This window comes from Bos indicus, chromosome 8, assembly GCF_029378745.1.
Source record: "Bos indicus isolate NIAB-ARS_2022 breed Sahiwal x Tharparkar chromosome 8, NIAB-ARS_B.indTharparkar_mat_pri_1.0, whole genome shotgun sequence".
Lineage (NCBI taxonomy): Eukaryota > Metazoa > Chordata > Mammalia > Artiodactyla > Bovidae > Bos > Bos indicus.
In genome coordinates, this window is record NC_091767.1 from 6,803,292 (window position 1) to 6,821,271 (window position 17,980).

The 17,980-nt window shown below is 37.3% G+C and overlaps 1 protein-coding gene across 1 annotated transcript in view; it reads right to left on the reverse strand.

Moving 5' to 3' along the window:
* Positions 1–2,992: 2,992 nt before the first annotated feature.
* The window catches only part of GLRA3 (glycine receptor alpha 3), a 142,189-nt gene continuing 127,201 nt past the window's right edge, over positions 2,993–17,980 (reverse strand). The window contains exon 7 of the mRNA XM_070794385.1: positions 2,993–3,935. Coding sequence (XP_070650486.1) covers positions 3,663–3,935 — 273 coding nt within the window. The 3' untranslated portion in view covers positions 2,993–3,662. The remainder of the gene's footprint in view (positions 3,936–17,980) is intronic.

Genomic DNA, 17,980 nt, shown 5'->3' on the forward strand with positions numbered 1-17,980 from the left:
TTGAGGTATATCATGTTAAGAATAGAACAGTATATTTTTAAAAACAGGGTGAAAGACATTCAGAAAAGAGAACGTATAGTATGGAGGGTACACTTATTTTTCTCTTAAAATCTTAAAAACTACATAAGTTGCACAGAGTGCTAAAACAGGTAACAACTTTCTCTCTTCCATCAAACATGCAGCCTCATTTTCTCACGGTTTTGCCCTAAAATTTCCATTATCTTCCATAAGATCCTGGGAATTTATAAGCACAATGCATGTATTCATATTTTAGGGATATACAGATTGAAAGCATCTGTAATTTAAAATTAAAGTAAAAGTTTTTAGAATGAATATACCTATAGAATAGGAATTGACTATAGGATAAGTAGGCAGAACAGTCCCTTAAATTCAGCAGCTGGGAGTAGCGTAGGCTCTCCAGGTGAGTAAGTGTTCTGGAGAAACAAGCAAAAAGTATGGAGACGTTTTAGAAACCCTTGGCTTTCTGCTTCTACAGCAACTTTCTGGAATCTGTTTTAAATAGTAAAGAAAGTTCTAGGTCCTCACTATAGTTAAACTCCAATTCTAATAGCTGGGAAAGAAAAAGATGTTACATAGTATATGCTAAGGTATCAATACAAGGTTTCCTAAAATTCACATGTAACTACAGATTTCAGTGGTTGAGATACAAAATTAGAAAAAAAGTAAAGCAAACTGCATGTAGAAAAATAACAAACTTCTTAATGTGACCATTTCAAAATGCTTCAGAATATCCGTATTAGAATTTCAACCTATGTGTGGGTACCCAGGGCATATGCACACATTTTAATTTTCACATCATTAATAGATTTGCAATTGGCTTAATTTGAAATATCAGGGTTTGACACAGGGCTCATTTAGGCAAATACTGCCTTAGGATGCTAATTACAATAAATTTTCACCATTTAAAAGGGTATCTAGGAGTTCATTTTAAAGGGTATCTTCAGGAGTTGGTAATGGACAGGGAAGCCTGGTGTGCTGCAGTCCATGGGGGTCACAAAGAGTCGGACACAACTGAGCTGATCTGAATTGAGGAGTTCGTTAAAGGGGACAGGTTCCTTTAAACTTTTTGGATTCAGATATATTTGTGATGTCACTGTTGCCATAGGAGTGAAACATTAGAGTTTTTTTTTTTTTTTTCTGGCTGTACTATGCGGCATGTGGGGTCTTAGCTACCTTATCAGAGATTAAACCTGTGCCCCCTGCATTGGAAGCACAAAGTCTTAATCACTGGACTGCCAGGGAACTCCATTTTAAATTAAAAAAAAAAAAAAATGTTTTTCAGAGTATTTTCTTTGCATAGGGAGACAATGTTAAGTACATATACCTAAGTAAAATTTAATTCTTTTGAGATAGAGAGATTTCTACCATATCAACACCCTTGCTGAAAAAGCTGTTTCATGGCTAGTATTTGTACATTCTAAGTTTCAAGCTTAAAAAAAGAGACACTTTTAATATTCTCAAATGTAAAAACAAGTGATGTTCATAAATTTCTTTAGGGGCATAGGTTCATTGCCTATGTCTATGTATGTCTAAGCAAGCATTGTACATTTGCTTTTGGCAGAATTCATTTAATTTAGGCAATGATGAAGAACTTTAGAAATAAGATGTATGAAGTATAGAAAAATGTGTTCAAGTATTTCAGAGATATGTTGAGACAACACATAGTTTATCATCGATTCAAACCCACTAGCTTATCCTCAGAAAACACAAACAACATATCTACCTTTAATCCACCTTTAGTACAAGAATATATTTCCATGATTTTGGTTCATAAACACTCAGTGAAGAAGGACATGTCGAGATGCAGAGTTCTCAAAATAAAGTACATAGTAGTATCTTCTGCTGTGGCATTTTCATTTAAGGGCAACCCTTTTTTTCCCCTAATTGTATTTTAAATTACCTACAAAGTAAGAAAATTTGGAGTTTTAGTAGCAAAAAATGCCAAATATACATTATTTTTAAATTTACTTTTTTTAAAGTACAATTAGGTAGACCAAAGTTTGATAACATTGAAACATTTCAGCTTTAAATGGCAGCTCTTGCTTTTAGTTTAATAATAAAGATCAGAAAATAGTACTGTCTTGTTCAAAAGTGCCTATTTATCCCTCTTAAATCTGAGTTACTTGTTTTCTTCATGATTAAATCTTTATCTGTCAGTAATTTGGCTTGAGTTTCCATCTAGAGAATCTGACCAGTAATTAAACATTTTTAAAAAGGATTGTAGAGCTTTTTAAAAATACAACACTGGTGATAAAAATAATGCAAAAAATAGCAAAACAGGAAAAGAATCAGAGTCTGGTTCAATTTAACCCCAAAACTCTATCATATATTTTCACTTAATTACATTGCATGAAATGAGTTAATGCCCCATTGTAGTTGAAATAATTCCATGGGGTTCCTGATAAGTTTTAAGTAAAATTTTTGTTTAGAATTATTCACAATTAGTGGATGTATTATATGTTGAAATTATTAATTCAGAAATACAAAGCAATCAATTCTCATTTATAGAAGTGACTTATTTATATAATTTAGAATTAAAATCTTCCTTCCTTATATTTAGGGCTACGATTTGGAACCCATATAACTTTGATGGGAAGTCTGTTCTTATTTTTAAAAATCTCCCTAAATTTATTTTGGTTTTTATTAAATTCATTTTTTAAAAAAATGTAAATACTATAATCTCATTGAATTTTAAAGTCTCATTCTAAACTAAAATATAAAAGTCTTACTGAACTTTGTTCAACTATATCAAAACAATAAACATAATTACTTACAGATGATTAAGCAACTATTAAAAATCTAACAAAACAAAGATGCTGGCTTGAATTTTTTCAGTGTTTGGCAACAAAGAAAAATACATAGCTATAACACTTTTTAAAAACAATTGTGTTTTTAGTATATCTACATTCATTCACAGATATATAAAGTTAAGAAAAGTAGATTTTATGTATAATATGATTGCTTAGGCCATTAAAAACATTTCCAAAGAGGAAAATTTGATATTTCAAACAATTAAATTTAGTACATAAACAATAAAAGTTTTTTAATCTCCTGATTTTAATTTTCTATTACTTAAGTTGGCTCTATAGCATTTGTATGTACAATTTTCTATTATTATTGAGTGAATTTGTCACTTAACTATCATATTTTTCTATTTTGTAACTACAAGTATAAGAAAATATTTTAAAGCCTCAAGCTACATTTTTAAAATCTTCAACATTTCCTGTTTTTCCTTTTTAAAAGTTTTCTGTGCAAATTTTACTTTTGTGTTATTTAATACTGAATTGAAAAATCAAAGAATTTCAAAGCAATTCTCACATGTACTGTTATGTGACATCATATTACATACAAACACATTGACAATAATATGTCCACTTGTAAAATTTACTGTGAAAGAACAGATAATCTTAATGAAATAGAATCCCAATAATACATATATTTTATATTCATTAAAGGAATCATAACTGCCCCATGACTTTGCATAGCAAGTCATAATAACACCTTTCCATGTGTCACTTGAGCACAATGGTCATCATTTGTATACCACACACACACACACACAAACACCCTTATGGCAAAAAGCCTTCCTTCTGAGTTGACACACTGAGTTTGTACACTTGCACACTCCCTGAGGCTTAATCTTACTGCTGATGAATATCCTCATGCCTAAGAATTTTATAGATAACCCAGTAGAAAATATTAAAAATCAAAAAGGCTAATGGGAAGCAGGCTCGGGAGATGGTGTCAATCTTCTTGGCCCTGTCGATAAAGACCTTCCTCATCTCATCTGGGCTCTTCGGCATTACTTGGACAGGATGGTTGGGGCCCTTTGGGGTCACACCTTCTTTGGTTTGCAGACACGGCCCCATTCCATAAGCTGTGAAGCTGAACCGGCTTTCCCTTATCTCATCATCCTGTCATAAGAAAAATAGAAGCACTGAAGTCATAGAATAAGGCAAGGCATGTATAACAAGTGCTTCAGAACCATAACTGAGGCTTTATCATGATAAATGATAACATTATTATAATGAAAAGATAAGCATATCAAGGTGAGTTGACTTTTTTTCCTATTCAAGTTTTATCCTGCTGTATCATATAGATGAGTCTATTCAATAAAACTCTCAAGTGTTATGTTTTAATGGAAAAACTAAATATTCTGGTATTCCCTACATATTGCCAGACCACCTATATAAACTGGGCAAGAAAAAATTCTATGTGGCTAATAAGTTATCCAACATCTGTTGGGTCATCGAAAAAGCAAGAGAGTTCCAGAAAAACATCTACTTCTGCTTTATTGACTATGCCAAAGCCTTTGACTGTGTGGATCACAAGAAACTGTGGAAAATTCTTCAAGAGATGAGAATACCAGACCACCTGACGTGCCTCTTGAGAAATCTGTATGCAGGTCAAGAAGCAACAGTTAGAACTGGACATGGAACAACAGACTGGTTCCAAATCAGGAAAGGAGTATGTCAAGGCTGCATATTGTCACCCTGCTTATTTAACTTTTATGCAGAGTATACCATCATGAGAAATGCTGGACTGGATGAAGCACAAGCTGGAATCAAGATTACCAGGAGAAATATTAATAACCTCAGATATGCAAATGAACACACCCTTATGGCAGAAAGTGAAGAAGAACTAAAGAGCCTCTTGATGAAAGTGAAAGAGGAGAGTGAAAAAGCTGGCTTAGGGTGATAGTGGCCTCATAGAATGAATTTGGAAGTTTACCTTCCTCTGCAATTTTCTGGAAGAGTTTGAGCAGGGTAGGTGTTAGCTCTTCTCTAAATTTTTGGTAGAATTTAGCTGTGAAGCCATCTGGACCTGGGCTTTTGTTTGCTGGAAGATTTCTGATTACAGTTTCAATTTCCGTGCTTGTGATGGATCTGTTAAGATTTTCTATTTCTTCCTAGTTCAGTTTTGGAAAGTTGTACTTTTCTAAGAATTTGTCCATTTCTTCCAAGTTGTCCATTTTATTGGCATATAGTTGCTGATAATAGTCTCTTATGATCCTTTGTATTTCTGTGTTGTCTGTTGTGATCTCTCCATTTTCATTTCTAATTTTATTGATTTGGTTTTTCTCCCTTTGTTTCTTGATGAGTCTGGCTAACGGTCTGTCAATTTTATTTATCTTCTCAAAGAACTAGCTTTTGGCTTTGTTGATTTTTGCTATGGTCTCTTTTGTTTCTTTTGGACTTATTACTGCCCTAATTTTTAAGATTTCTTTCCTTCTACTAACCCTGGGGTTCTTCATTTCTTCCTTTTCTAGTTGCTTTAGGTGTAGAGTTAGGTTATTTATTTGACTTTTTTCTTTTCTTGAGGTAAGCCTGTATTGCTATGAACCTTCCCCTTAGCACTGCTTTTACAGTGTCCCATAGGTTTTGGGTTGTTGTGTTTTCATTTTCATTCATTTCTATGCATATTTTGATTTCTTTTTTAATTTCCTCTGTGATTTGTTGGTTATTCAGCCGTGTGTTTGTTGTTCAGCCTCCATATGTTGGAATTTTTAATAGTTTTTCTCCTGTAATTGACATCTAATCTTACTGCATTGTGGTCAGAAAAGATGCTTGGAATGATTTCAATTTTTTTCAGTTTACCAAGGTTAGATTTATGGCCCAGGATGTGATCTATCCTGGAGAAGGTTCCATGCGTGCTTGAGAAAAAGTGAAATTCATTGTTTTGGGATGGAATGTCCTATAGATATCAGTTAGGTCTAACTGGTCTATTGTATCACCCTAATACCAAAACCTGACAAAGATGCCACATAAAAAGAAAACTACAGGCCAATATCACTGATGAACATAGATACAAAAATCCTTAACAAAATTCTAGCAAACAGAATCCAACAACACATTAAAAAGATCATACACCATGACCAAGTGGGCTTTATCCCAGGGATGCAAGAATTCTTCAATATCCACAAATCGATCAATGAAATACACCACATTAACAACTTAAAGAGTAAAAACCATATGGTTATCTCAATAGATGCAGAGAAAGCCTTTGACAAAATTCAACATCCATTTATGATAAAAACCCTCCAGAAAGCAGGAATAGAAGGAACATATCTCAACATAATAAAAGCTATATATGACAAACCCACAGCAAACATTATCCTCAATGGTGAAAAATTGAAAGCATTTCCCCTAAAGTCAGGAATAAGACAAAGGTGCCCACTCTCACCACTACTATTCAACATAGTTTTGGAAGTTTTGGCCACAGCAATCAGAGCAGAAAAAGAAATAAAAGGAATCCAGATTGGAAAAGAAGAAGTAAAACTCTCACTGTTTGCAGATGACATGATCCTCTACATAGAAAACCCTAAAGATGCCACTAGAAAATTACTAGAACTAATCAATGAATATAGTAAAGTTGCAGGATATAAAATCAACACACAGAAATCCCTTGCATTCCTATACACTAACAATGAGAAAACAGAAAGAGAAATTAAGGAAATATTCCATTCACCATTGCAACAAAAAGAATAAAATATTTAGGAATATAGCTATCTAAAGAAACAAAAGACCTATATATATAAAACTATAAAACACTGGTGAAAGAAATCAAATAGGACACAAATAGTTGGAGAAATATATCATGTTCATGGATTGGAAGACTCAATATAGTGAAAATGAGTGTACTACCCAAAGCAATCTATAAATTCAATTCAATCCCTATCAAGCTACCAACAGTATTTTTCAGAGAACTAGAACAAATAATTTTACAATTTGTATGGAAATACAAAAAACCTTGAATAGCCAAAGCAATCTTGAGAAAGAAGAATGGAACTGGAGGAATCAACCTGCCTGACTTCAGGCTCTACTACAAAGCCACAGTCATCAAGACAGTACGGTACTGGCACAAAGACAGAAATATACATCAAGGGAACAAAATAGAAAGCCCAGAGATAAATCCACACACCTATGGACACAGTCAAAAAATGGGCCAAAGAACTAAACAGACATTTCTCCAAAGAAGACATACATATGGCTAACAAACACATGAAAAGATGCTCAACATCACTCATTATTAGAGAAATGCAAATCAAAACCACAATGAGGTACCATTTCATGCCAGTCAGAATGGCTGCCATTCAAAAGTCTACAAGCAATAAATGCTGGAGAGGATGTGGAGAAAAGGGAACCCTCTTACACTGTTGGTGGGAATGCAAACTAGTACAGCCACTATGGAGAACAGTGTGGAGATTCCTTAAAAAACTGGAAATAGAACTGCCTTGTGACCCAGCAATCCCACTGCTGGGCATACACACCGAGGAAACCAGAATTGAAAGAGACATGTGTACCCCAAAGTTCATCACAGCACTGTTTATAATAGCCAGGACATGGAAGCAACCTAGATGTCCATCAGCAGATGAATGGATAAGAAAGCTGTGGTACATATACACAATGGAATATTACTCAGCCATTAAAAAGAATACATTTGAATAAGTTCTAATGAGGTGGATGAAACTGGAACCTATTGTATAGAGTGAAGTAAGCCAGAAAGAAAAACACCAATACAGTATACTAACTCATATATATGGAATTTAGAAAGATGGTAACAATAACCCTGTATATGAGACAGCAAAAGAGACACTGATGTATAGAACAGTCTTTTGGACTCTGTGGGAGAGGGAGAGGGTGGGATGATTTGGGAGAATGGCATTGAAACATGTATATTATCATATGTGAAATGAATCGCCAGTCCAGTTTCAATGCATGAGACAGGGCGCTTGGGGCTGGTGCACTGGGATGACCCAGAGGGATAGGATGGGGAGGGAGGTGGGAGGGGGGTTCAGGAAGGGGAACACATGTACATCCATGGCAGATTCATGTCAATGTATAGCAAAACTAATACAATATTGTAAAGTAATTAGCCTCCAGTTAAAATAAATAATTTTTTTTTAAAAAAGCTGGCTTAATATTCAACATTCAGAAAACTAAGATCATGGCATACAGTCCTATCACTTCATGGCAAATAGATGGGGAAACAGTGGAAACAGTGTCAGACTCTATTTTGGGGGGCTCCAAAATCACTGCAGATGGTGACTGCAGCCAGGAAATTAAAAGACGCTTGCTCCTTGGAAGAAAAGTTATGACCAACCTAGATAGCATATTAAAAAGCAGAGACGTTACTTTATCAAAGGTCCATCTAGTCAAAGCTATGGCTTTTCCATACTCATTTGAAAAGACCCTGATGCTGGGAAAGATTGAAGGCAGGAGGAGAAGGGGATGGCAGAGGATAAAATGGTTGGATGGCCTCACCAATTCAATGAACATGAGTTTGAGTAAACTCTGGGAGTTGTTGATGGACAGGGAAGCCTGGCGTGCTACAGTCCATGGGGTCACAAAGAGTTGGACACCACTGAGCGACTGAACTGAATTGATTAAGTTATGTTGTGTCTAGTAATGTTCATGTACTACATTTTTTCTCATCATGTGTTTAAATGGGTGCATATATGTTGTTAAAGGGAAAATACCAGGATCACTGACTGAATTTTTCTTTTTTTGTGGAGGCAAGTTTTTTTAATGCTGTTTCCTACAACTTCATGTTACTTCATTGGGAAATACAGCTTAGATAGACAACACTGCTGGGTTATTGTTACTCCCCTTGATGTTTTATGCTAACCCATTTGGAATACCATCAGATGGTCAGATATCCTAGTTGATACACAATAACTTTTCGGGTATATTGGTTTAGTTGAAATTATGAAGGAAACCTGGCAGAAATTGGTTTCATGTTAAAGAAAATTACAACATGATAAAAAGTTATGTTCTAAAAAGTAATGTTAATTTTCTCCTAAATGCTCAAATTGAAGAGAATTCATCATGTATGTATATGAAAAGAAAATTTTAAAGAAAAATTACTTAATAAAAAGATGATAAATGAAATATTTTGTAAGAGGAAAATATGGTAATTAATCATTTATAATGAAATTCATTCATGAATAATTTAATGTATTTGTTTAGAATATAACAGTAGGTAGCTGCCTATTTATTAAAAGATGACATCTTATAAAGGTATTATATCTCTATCCTTATAGTAATAGAATGGTAAATTAAGAGTTAAAAGTAATTAATTGGCCCACATTCTCAAAAAATTATTTTAGGTCTGTGAAAGTACAGTCTCAATGAGCAGTATATTATAAAATATTAAAGTGAAAAAGAGAAATTAAGATGAATTCCAAAATTAAGGAGATGATGTAATAATTCATGAAATAATTTCCTGGGGAATTGTTACATAAAACAATTTCACCTGTAAAAACAGAAACATAATTATTGGAAAATATCTCAACTGTAAGATGTATAAGCTGGAATCAAGACTGCCAGGAGAAATATCAATAACCTCAGATATGCAGGTGACACCACCCTTATGGAAGATAGTGAAGAAGAACTAAAGAGCCTCTTGATGAAAGTGAAAGAGAAGAGTGGAAAAAGTTGGCTTAAAACTCAACATTCAGAAAACTAAGATCATGGCATCTGCTCCCATCACTTCATGGCAAATAGATGGGGAAACAGTGGAAACAGTGTCAGACTTTATTTTTGGGGCTCCAAAATCACTGCAGATGGTGACTGCAGCCAGGAAATTAAAAGACGCTTGCTCCTTGGAAGAAAAGTTATGACCAACACAGACAGCATATTAAAAAGCAGAGACATTACTTTGCTAACAAAGGTCTGTCTAGTCAAAGCTATGGTTTTTCCGATAGTCATGTATGGATGTGAGAGTTGGACTGTAAAGAAAGCTGAGCACCTAAGAATTGATGCTTTTGAACTGTGGTGTTGGAGAAGACTCTTGAGAGTCCCTTGAACTGCAAGGAGATCCAAGCAGTGCATCCTAAAGGAAATCAGTCCTGAATATTCATTGGAAGGGCTGATGCTGAAGCTGAAACTCCAATACTTTGGCCACCTGATGTGAAGAACTGACTCATTTGAAAAGACCCTTATGGTGGGAAAGACTGAAGGTGGGAGGAGAAGGGGACCACAGAGGATGAGATGGTTGGATGGCATCACCAACTCAATGAACATGAATTTGAGTACGCTCCAGGAGTTGTTGATGGACACAAAAGCCTAGCATGCTGCAGTCCATGGGATCACAAAGAGTCAGACACGACTGAGCAACTGACCTGAACAAAGGATGTATAAGTAATTGACTTTTGAGTAAATAAGTGTGAAATGAAATTGATGACCCAAAGTACACATAACTGTTGTAATCTTACAAAAAAACTGGAAACTGATTTCCCAGTGGTCTTTAAAAAGGATGTTCATTTATACAGCCAATAGTTTTCACTTCTGTGGGATTGTTAAGGCTAAATAACTGTTTTCTTTGATTTTTCTTTTTCTTTATGGAGAAATAATTGACACAGAGTTGTATAAATTTAAGGTGTAGTGTGTGATGGTTTGACTTACATATATTGTGAAATGATTACCACAGTATGTTTAGTGAACATCCATCATCTCACATAGACTAAAAAGAGAAAAAATTATCTTTGTGGTGAGAACTCTCAGGGTCTATTCTGTTAAAAACTTTCCTGTATGTCATATGTGCTATATCTTACAGCAGTGTTAACTACAGTTGTGTTGTACATTATGTCCCTAGGGCTTATATATTTAGAGCTGGAAGTCCATACCTTCTAACCATCTTCCTCCACTGACCATCTGTTCTAGAGAACTGAGTATTTTCAAACCTTCAGAGAGCTCCCCACATAGACTCTTATCTCAAAACAGAGAAAATCCTCTTCAGATTTAACATATGTCATGAACAACTATAAGTTTCTCATCTCTGTCTTTCCAGTGAACTCTGAGTAAAGGCTTAATGCCAGGTCTTGCTGTTGAGGACTGCAGAGAAACACTAGTACTTCCAGCATCATTTCCTTGAAAACAATGGCCTTAAGGTAACAGGAATGAGGAGTTTGTGCCCTGTGCTGTGGCTCCTGCCCTGGCGGAGCTGTGTGGTGGCTCGAAGAGTGAGGGGCCAAAAACGCTCTTGAGTGGCTGCCCCCACCCCAACTCCTGAGATGGAGATGCTGTGTCTGGTCTGTTGCCTGCCTTGTCTGCTCCTAGAGGACTGAGTAAACACAATATCAGGTTAAAGTCTATTGTGTCTGGAGGGTCTGACTGAGAGTTTGAACCCAAAACCTCAGCGGTGGTGACGGAAGGTGACCTGGCTTTCAGATCCTTTCAGCCTCAATGTGGCCCAAGTTTCTGGGAGGGAGTTCTGATGAGAACTTGACCCTGATCCTCCTTGAGTTTGAGATAGCAAACCTGCAGGGAAAATACTGGGGATAAATCGTACTGTTGGGAGATGGATGACACAGCTGTATGCCCTGTTGAATTGATCACTGAGAGAAAACCAATTGGAAACTAGGTTATAAAACAGGGGAAAGTGGCTCAAGATACAATTGATAATTGATAATCTCTGTGCAACTTGGCTTCCCAGGTAGCTCTAGTGGTAAACAACCTGACTGCAATGCAGGAGACATAAGAGATGCGGGTTCCATCCCTGGGTCAGGAAGATTCCCTGGAGGAGGGTATGGCAGTCCACTCTAGTATTCTTGCCTGGGAAATCCCATGGATAGAGAAGCCTGGCAGGCTAGAGTCCACGGGAGTCTCAAAGAGTCAGACATGACTTAGTGATTAAACAAAAATTAATAATAATAGAAGGAAAATAAATTAGATTCCTCAAGCCTTATCCTCTGACCTAAACTCTGGTAGACATGGTGATTCAGGGAATCCCCTAGGCCTGGGTTCTCAGGTGGCTCTCCTTTGGGCAAAGAAGGAGGGTATGTATGATTTGTGGAGAGGTTTACCCTAGCAGCTGACATGCTGGGTTTCACTAATGGGAAAAAAAAAAAATTCCAGGCCATTCAGAAGAAAGAGCTTGGCCAGAAGAGAATCTATCAGCTCTCTTGAGGTGACTTTTAAAAGAACGAAAATTGACAGGATTCCTATGAAAGGTTTCCTGGCAGGTTGTCACCAGTCGGGAGGAAGGAAATGGTTTCAAGTTCCTGCAGCTGCTTCCCTTAAGAAACCCTGTTCAATCTGCTGTTTTCATCTCAGAAGTTAATCTAGTGATGCCAATGGGAATACAAACAAAAGGGGCTGACCAGGTGGCTGAATTGACTCCATCTGCAAAGACAGAGTCCGAAGGCCAAGTTCTCCTTGCCCAGTTCTGAGTGGGGTCCCAGGCTGTGCCATGGTTAACATAGAAGAGTCGTGGGTGGTAAACACAGCTCTTTGGGACTGTGGAAGCCGGTGTACCATGTGCAGTCAGACTGTTGAAAAGTGAGAAGATGATATTAAGAATAATAAGAAGCTGGCGGGCACAGTGATGCTGGGTTCATAGGCATCATGGTCATAGCAGAATGACCATGATGACATGCAGATAGGAAAATAAGGGACTGAGATATATCCACTGGGCTTCCCTTGTAGCTCATGGACAGAGGAGCCTGGCAGCCTACAATCGATGGGGTCGCAGGAGCCGGACACGACTTAGCGACTAAACCACCACCACGGTATATCCCTGATAGCTCAGTTGATAAAGAATTCATCTGCAATGCAGGAGACCCTGGTTTGATTCCTGTGTTGGGAAGCTCCTCTGGAGAAAGGGAAAGGCTATCCACTCCAGTATTCTGGCCTGGAGAATTCCAAGGACTGTATAGTCCATGGGGTTGCAAATAGTTGGACATGACTGAGCAACTTTCACTTTCACTTTCAAGAGACATCCAGTAGGTGGCATCAACCAAAGACTAAATGTATTAATATAATTGGAAAGGCTGTGACCACGGATGAAGGACCCGGCCATTTTCTGTCTTGAGCCTAATCTTGGGTTATTGTTCCTTGTGCCTGCTGCATGTGGTCATATCCAACTCTTTGATGGCTGAACACTTGAGTTCACTAAGGAAATGCCCCCCAATAGCCTCTACCAGGATGGACATGGCAAAAACTGTTTAGGAGTTTCATTATAGGAATTCCAGGGTAGAATTAATTAGGTGATAGAGTCCCCATCTAGTTGCTGGCTCAGAAGGGGACTATGTCCCAAGGTGGATGTCTTGGATTGGCCTTTGACATAGTCATGGTGGTGAACAAACCATGAAGCAATGGATATAACATGTCCCTCTGTTGATTGCCCACTGAAGCCATTGATGTGGTCAGAGCTTGTCCAGAATATTAACAAGATTAAAAAAACAATTGCTCAGGATTGCTTTTGGATCGAATCTCCAGAGGACAAGTGCTAACACAAAGCTGACAGATGGAATGCCACTAGGGTTTTTGCCCAGGGCTCTTGGAGGAGTCAACTGACTATAGAAGGAATAGGGCTTCCCTGGTGGCTCAGATGGGAAAGAATCTGCCTGCAGTGTGGGAGATCCGGGTTCAATCGCTGGATTGGGAAGATCCTCTGGAGAAGGGAATGGCTACCCACTCCAGTATTCTTGCCAGAAGAACTCCACGGACAGAGGAGTCTCACAGGCTACAGTCCGTGGAGTCACAAAGAGTTGGACGCAACCGAGTGACTTTGAGACAGAGAGTCCATATTGGGCTTTGTTTACACTGTAACAAAAGCCACAGCTGAAAATACTATTTATGGCTTGAATCAGGTCCTTTCATATCAGTCTGGGCCCCTGGAATAGATCCCTTTGGATAAAGGAACACATTTACAAATGATCAGTGTATAAAATGTTCCAAGAGCACAACATAGTAAGGGTATATCAAATTCCATCAGCTCACAGAGCAGTGGTTGAAACGCAAATTAAAACCTTATTACTAGGGACTTCCCTGGTAGTCCAGTGGATGAGACTCTGATCATAAGCAATAGAAGCTATATTGAAACAAATTCAATAAAGACTTTAAAAATGGCCCCCACAAAAAAATAAAAAAAAGAAAGAAACACCATTATCACTAAACACAGGATGGTCAGGACATGAACGGTTGCCTGGTTGGGTCACTGGACGAGTACGCAGACCACACAGTGATACTAAGAAGCAAATGCCTTTAGAAAGGTTTCTGGTTTCTGGTAGTGGACGTGTGTGTGTGTCTAGCATTGGGGGGTTGGGGGATAGGAAGGCTATTACTTAACTCTGTCCCACCTCACAGGTTTCCCTTTTGTATCACCTGATATTATGGTTTTGGGTCCACGACTGTATTTTCCAGTTGAAGGGCTCATTTCTACTCATCATACTATATGTATTTATTTAGACTAGAAAGCCATTCATGCTCTCTGTGGAAGAGGGATCTAAACGTCCTATGTGCTTGAGTAGCTGGAAGGCCTTCCACTTAGATGAAGATACTTTATCTGCTGTCTCTCTTGCTTCTTATCCTACTGAAAAGCTAAGCAAATGACATATGAGATCAAAGCTTATTTCTGTCTTGAAAGTACAAATGCCTCCTCAAACCTGTAATCAGAGCTATGGAGCTGCACTGACAAAGCTACTTTACTTTGGATATTGATTTTAATAGAAAATGACACTTTTGAAAAACTGAAACTTCAACATCATCAGGCAGCATTGGCCTAGCATGAAAACTGGCCACAATTTGTAAAACTATGATATTCTATGTGCATGCAATAATGACAGTCCAGGCCAGGACAAGACTTCTCACAGTGAGGTCCATGCAACAGCTGTCTCAGAATCACTTGGAGGCATGGCTGAGATCCAGTTTTATGCATCTCAATTGCACAGATTTGCACTCATTAACATTTAGGTTGTCTCTGTCATCTGCATTTCCAAATTCTCCAGGTGATCATAATGCTCAAATATGTAGAAACAAAAATTCCCAAAAGACACAATGCAGCTATCTAGTTAGCTGGAATTCATGGTGATGTAACATTTTTTGAATTCCTCTAACACTTTCTTTTTTTTTTTATTAGTTTTGCCATACATCAACATGAATCCGCCACGGGTGTACACATGTTCCCAATCCTGAACCCCCCTCCCACTTCCCAATCCCACTGCTGGGCATACACACCAAGGAAACCAGAATTGAAAGAGACACGTGTACCCCAACATTCATCGCAGCACTGTTTGTAATAGCCAGGACATGGAAGCAACCTAGATGTCCATCAGCAGATGAATGGATAAGAAAGCAGTGGTACATATACACAATGGAGTATTACTCAGCCATTAAAAAGAATACATTTGAATTAGTTCTAATGAGGTGGATGAAACTGGAGCCAATTATACCGAGTGTAGTAAGCCAGAGAGAAAAACACCAATACAGTATACTAACACATACACATGGAATTTAGAAAGATGGTGACGATAACCCTGTATGCAAGACAGCAAAAGAGACACAGATGTATAGAATAGTCTTTTGGACTCTGTGGGAGAGGGAGAGGGTGGGATGATTTGGGAGAATGGCATTGTAACACTTTCTAATTTAAATTTAAAGTGGTAGTTTATGAAAACATACTCTGTAATGACATTTGATGCTTTTGAACTGGGGTGTTGGAGAAGACTCTTGAGAGTCCCTTGGACTGCAAGGAGATCCAACCAGTCCATCCTAAAAGAGACCAGTCCTGGGTGTTCATTGGAAGGACTGATGCTGAGGCTGAAACTCCAATATTTTGGCTACCTCATGCAAAGAGTTGACTCATTGGAAAAGACCCTGATGTTGGGAGGGGTTGGGGGCAGGAGGAGAAGGGGACGACAGAGGGTGAGATGGCTGGATGGCATCACTAACTCAATGCACGTGAGTTTGGGTGAACTCTGGGAGTTGGTGATGGACAGGAAGGCCTGGCGTGCAGCAATTCATGAGGTCACAAAGAGTCAGACACAACTGAGTGACTGAACTCAACTGAATGACATTTGGGCTAGTACTGAGATATTATTTTATTTTTTAACAATTCCTGTTTTTAAGTCAGGCTGTGTCTAGGAGAGGCTGTATGTAAGCCTATTTATGTGAACTATATCTTTATTCATTTTTAAATTTATGATGGACCAAAGAATATTTTAGGAGTAGAATTTTGACAATTACATTTTATAATGTGATTTGGTGCTGTATTGTTTTCAAAAGCATCTGGGATATGATTTCACTAATAAATATATCACCGGTGGCTTTTCTATTAATTTTGGAGGTGAAGAAATAGAAATCTTCCATTTCAGTAAAAATATTTCCCTTGTTAAAACCTGTCATTCAAACATTTATGGGGGGCTTCCCAGGTGGCACAGTGGTAAAGAACCCGCCTGCCAATGCAAGAGACGCAGGTTTGATCCCTGGGGCAAGAAGGTCCCCTGGAGTAGAAATGGCAGCCCATTCCAGTATTCCTGCCTGGAAAATTCCATGGACAGAGGAGCCTGGTGGGCTACAGTTGATGAGGCCACAGAAAGTCAGACATGACTGAGAAAATAAGCACATAACTAAAAAGTACATCACGTTATTTTACAACAACTAATTTTTCTGCTTTGTAAAACTCAGTCAAAAGATTATCCTGTGTTTATGTATGTTTACAAGTGCAGTGATATTCTTTATTCCAATTAGCACTCAAATTTTTTTTTGAGATAATTCAATTTTCTGGAGCTACCTTCAGCTTGGCTTTCTAATAGAGTGAAGGCCACAAAAGTAAGGTTTAGACAAACATCTAAAACTTTTGACTCACTATAGGTTAGCTAGTGTTTAAAGTTCAGGAAATTAAGCCCCTTTACAACTCAAAATATAGACAATAAGAAAGATTAAATAGAATGAATTAAAAATGAACTAAAGAACATGGCTGATTCAAAAAGTAAAATTGAAGAAACAGCTTAGTTTACCCACAAGTCAATCGTCTCAATATGCTTCAAGCAAGTTAGAAGGATAGGCAATAAAAAATATAAAAAGTCATTTTGTTGGTGTATAATTCTTTCTACAGGAGGACCTGTTTTCACTAAATATGGAAATGAGAAAAACGTTTCAGTAATTAAGCAACAATACCATACTGTGAAACATTCTCAGTGCTTTTCTGCCTTATTTAGAGAATTATGCCAAAGATTGACTCATGTAACATGCATATTATAACTAGAATTATTACAAAAAGACAATTCATGGGCAGATATAGTAATTCAATTTAATTTCTTCATCTTTATCATCAAACATGATATATTATCATATATATGAGAAAAGAATTAATTTCCTATCCTCTTCTTAGTTTTAAAATAGCAACAAAAAAAACCTTATTTGTTTGCTGACATGGTGAAAGCATGAAGATTGCTAGTGAGTAGTTACAAATCATTAATCATATAAGACAGCCTGAATGATGATTAATTATGACAATTGCTGTGAGATACAACAGCATTAAGTATGTTACTTTCATCCTGATGTTTTCCTGGGCTGCTGCTGCTGCTAAGTCGCTTCAGTCGTGTCTGACTCTGTGCGACCCCATAGATGGCAGCCCACCAGGCTCCCCCATCCCTGGGATTCTCCAGGCAAGAACACTGGAGTGGGTTGCCATTTCCTTCTCCAATGCATGAAAGTGAAAAGTGTAAATGAAGTCACTCAGTCGTGTCCAACTCTGTACGGCCCCATAGACAGCAGCCCACTAGGCTCCTCCGTCCATGGGATTTTCCAGGCAAGAGTACTGGAGTGGGGTGCCATTGCCTTCTTCGTGTTTTCCCCCTAGTGGATACCTTTGAGATTTCTTTATACAATGAAGATGCTAAGTAAATTATTCTAAAGGTTGTTTTATTTAAATAATTTTCTGTAACTTTTAATTGTCAAGTAGGAAAATGACAGAAGAAGGAAAAGTAAATTGATATTAATTCACATTTATATGATTTCAAAGTATGTAGATTTTTAAAAAAATGTTTTTTAAATTTTTTGAAAATTGCTAATTAACAAAACAATGGATTGTTTTTGTTGAGAGAAATAAGCATCATTTAGAAAATTTTAAGGCAAGGTGAAGTATGTGAATGAATTAAAAGTTGTTCTCTAGGATAAGTATCAGCCTAAAACAAAAATCCTGTTTAATACATCTGAGTACATTTCTGTATCAC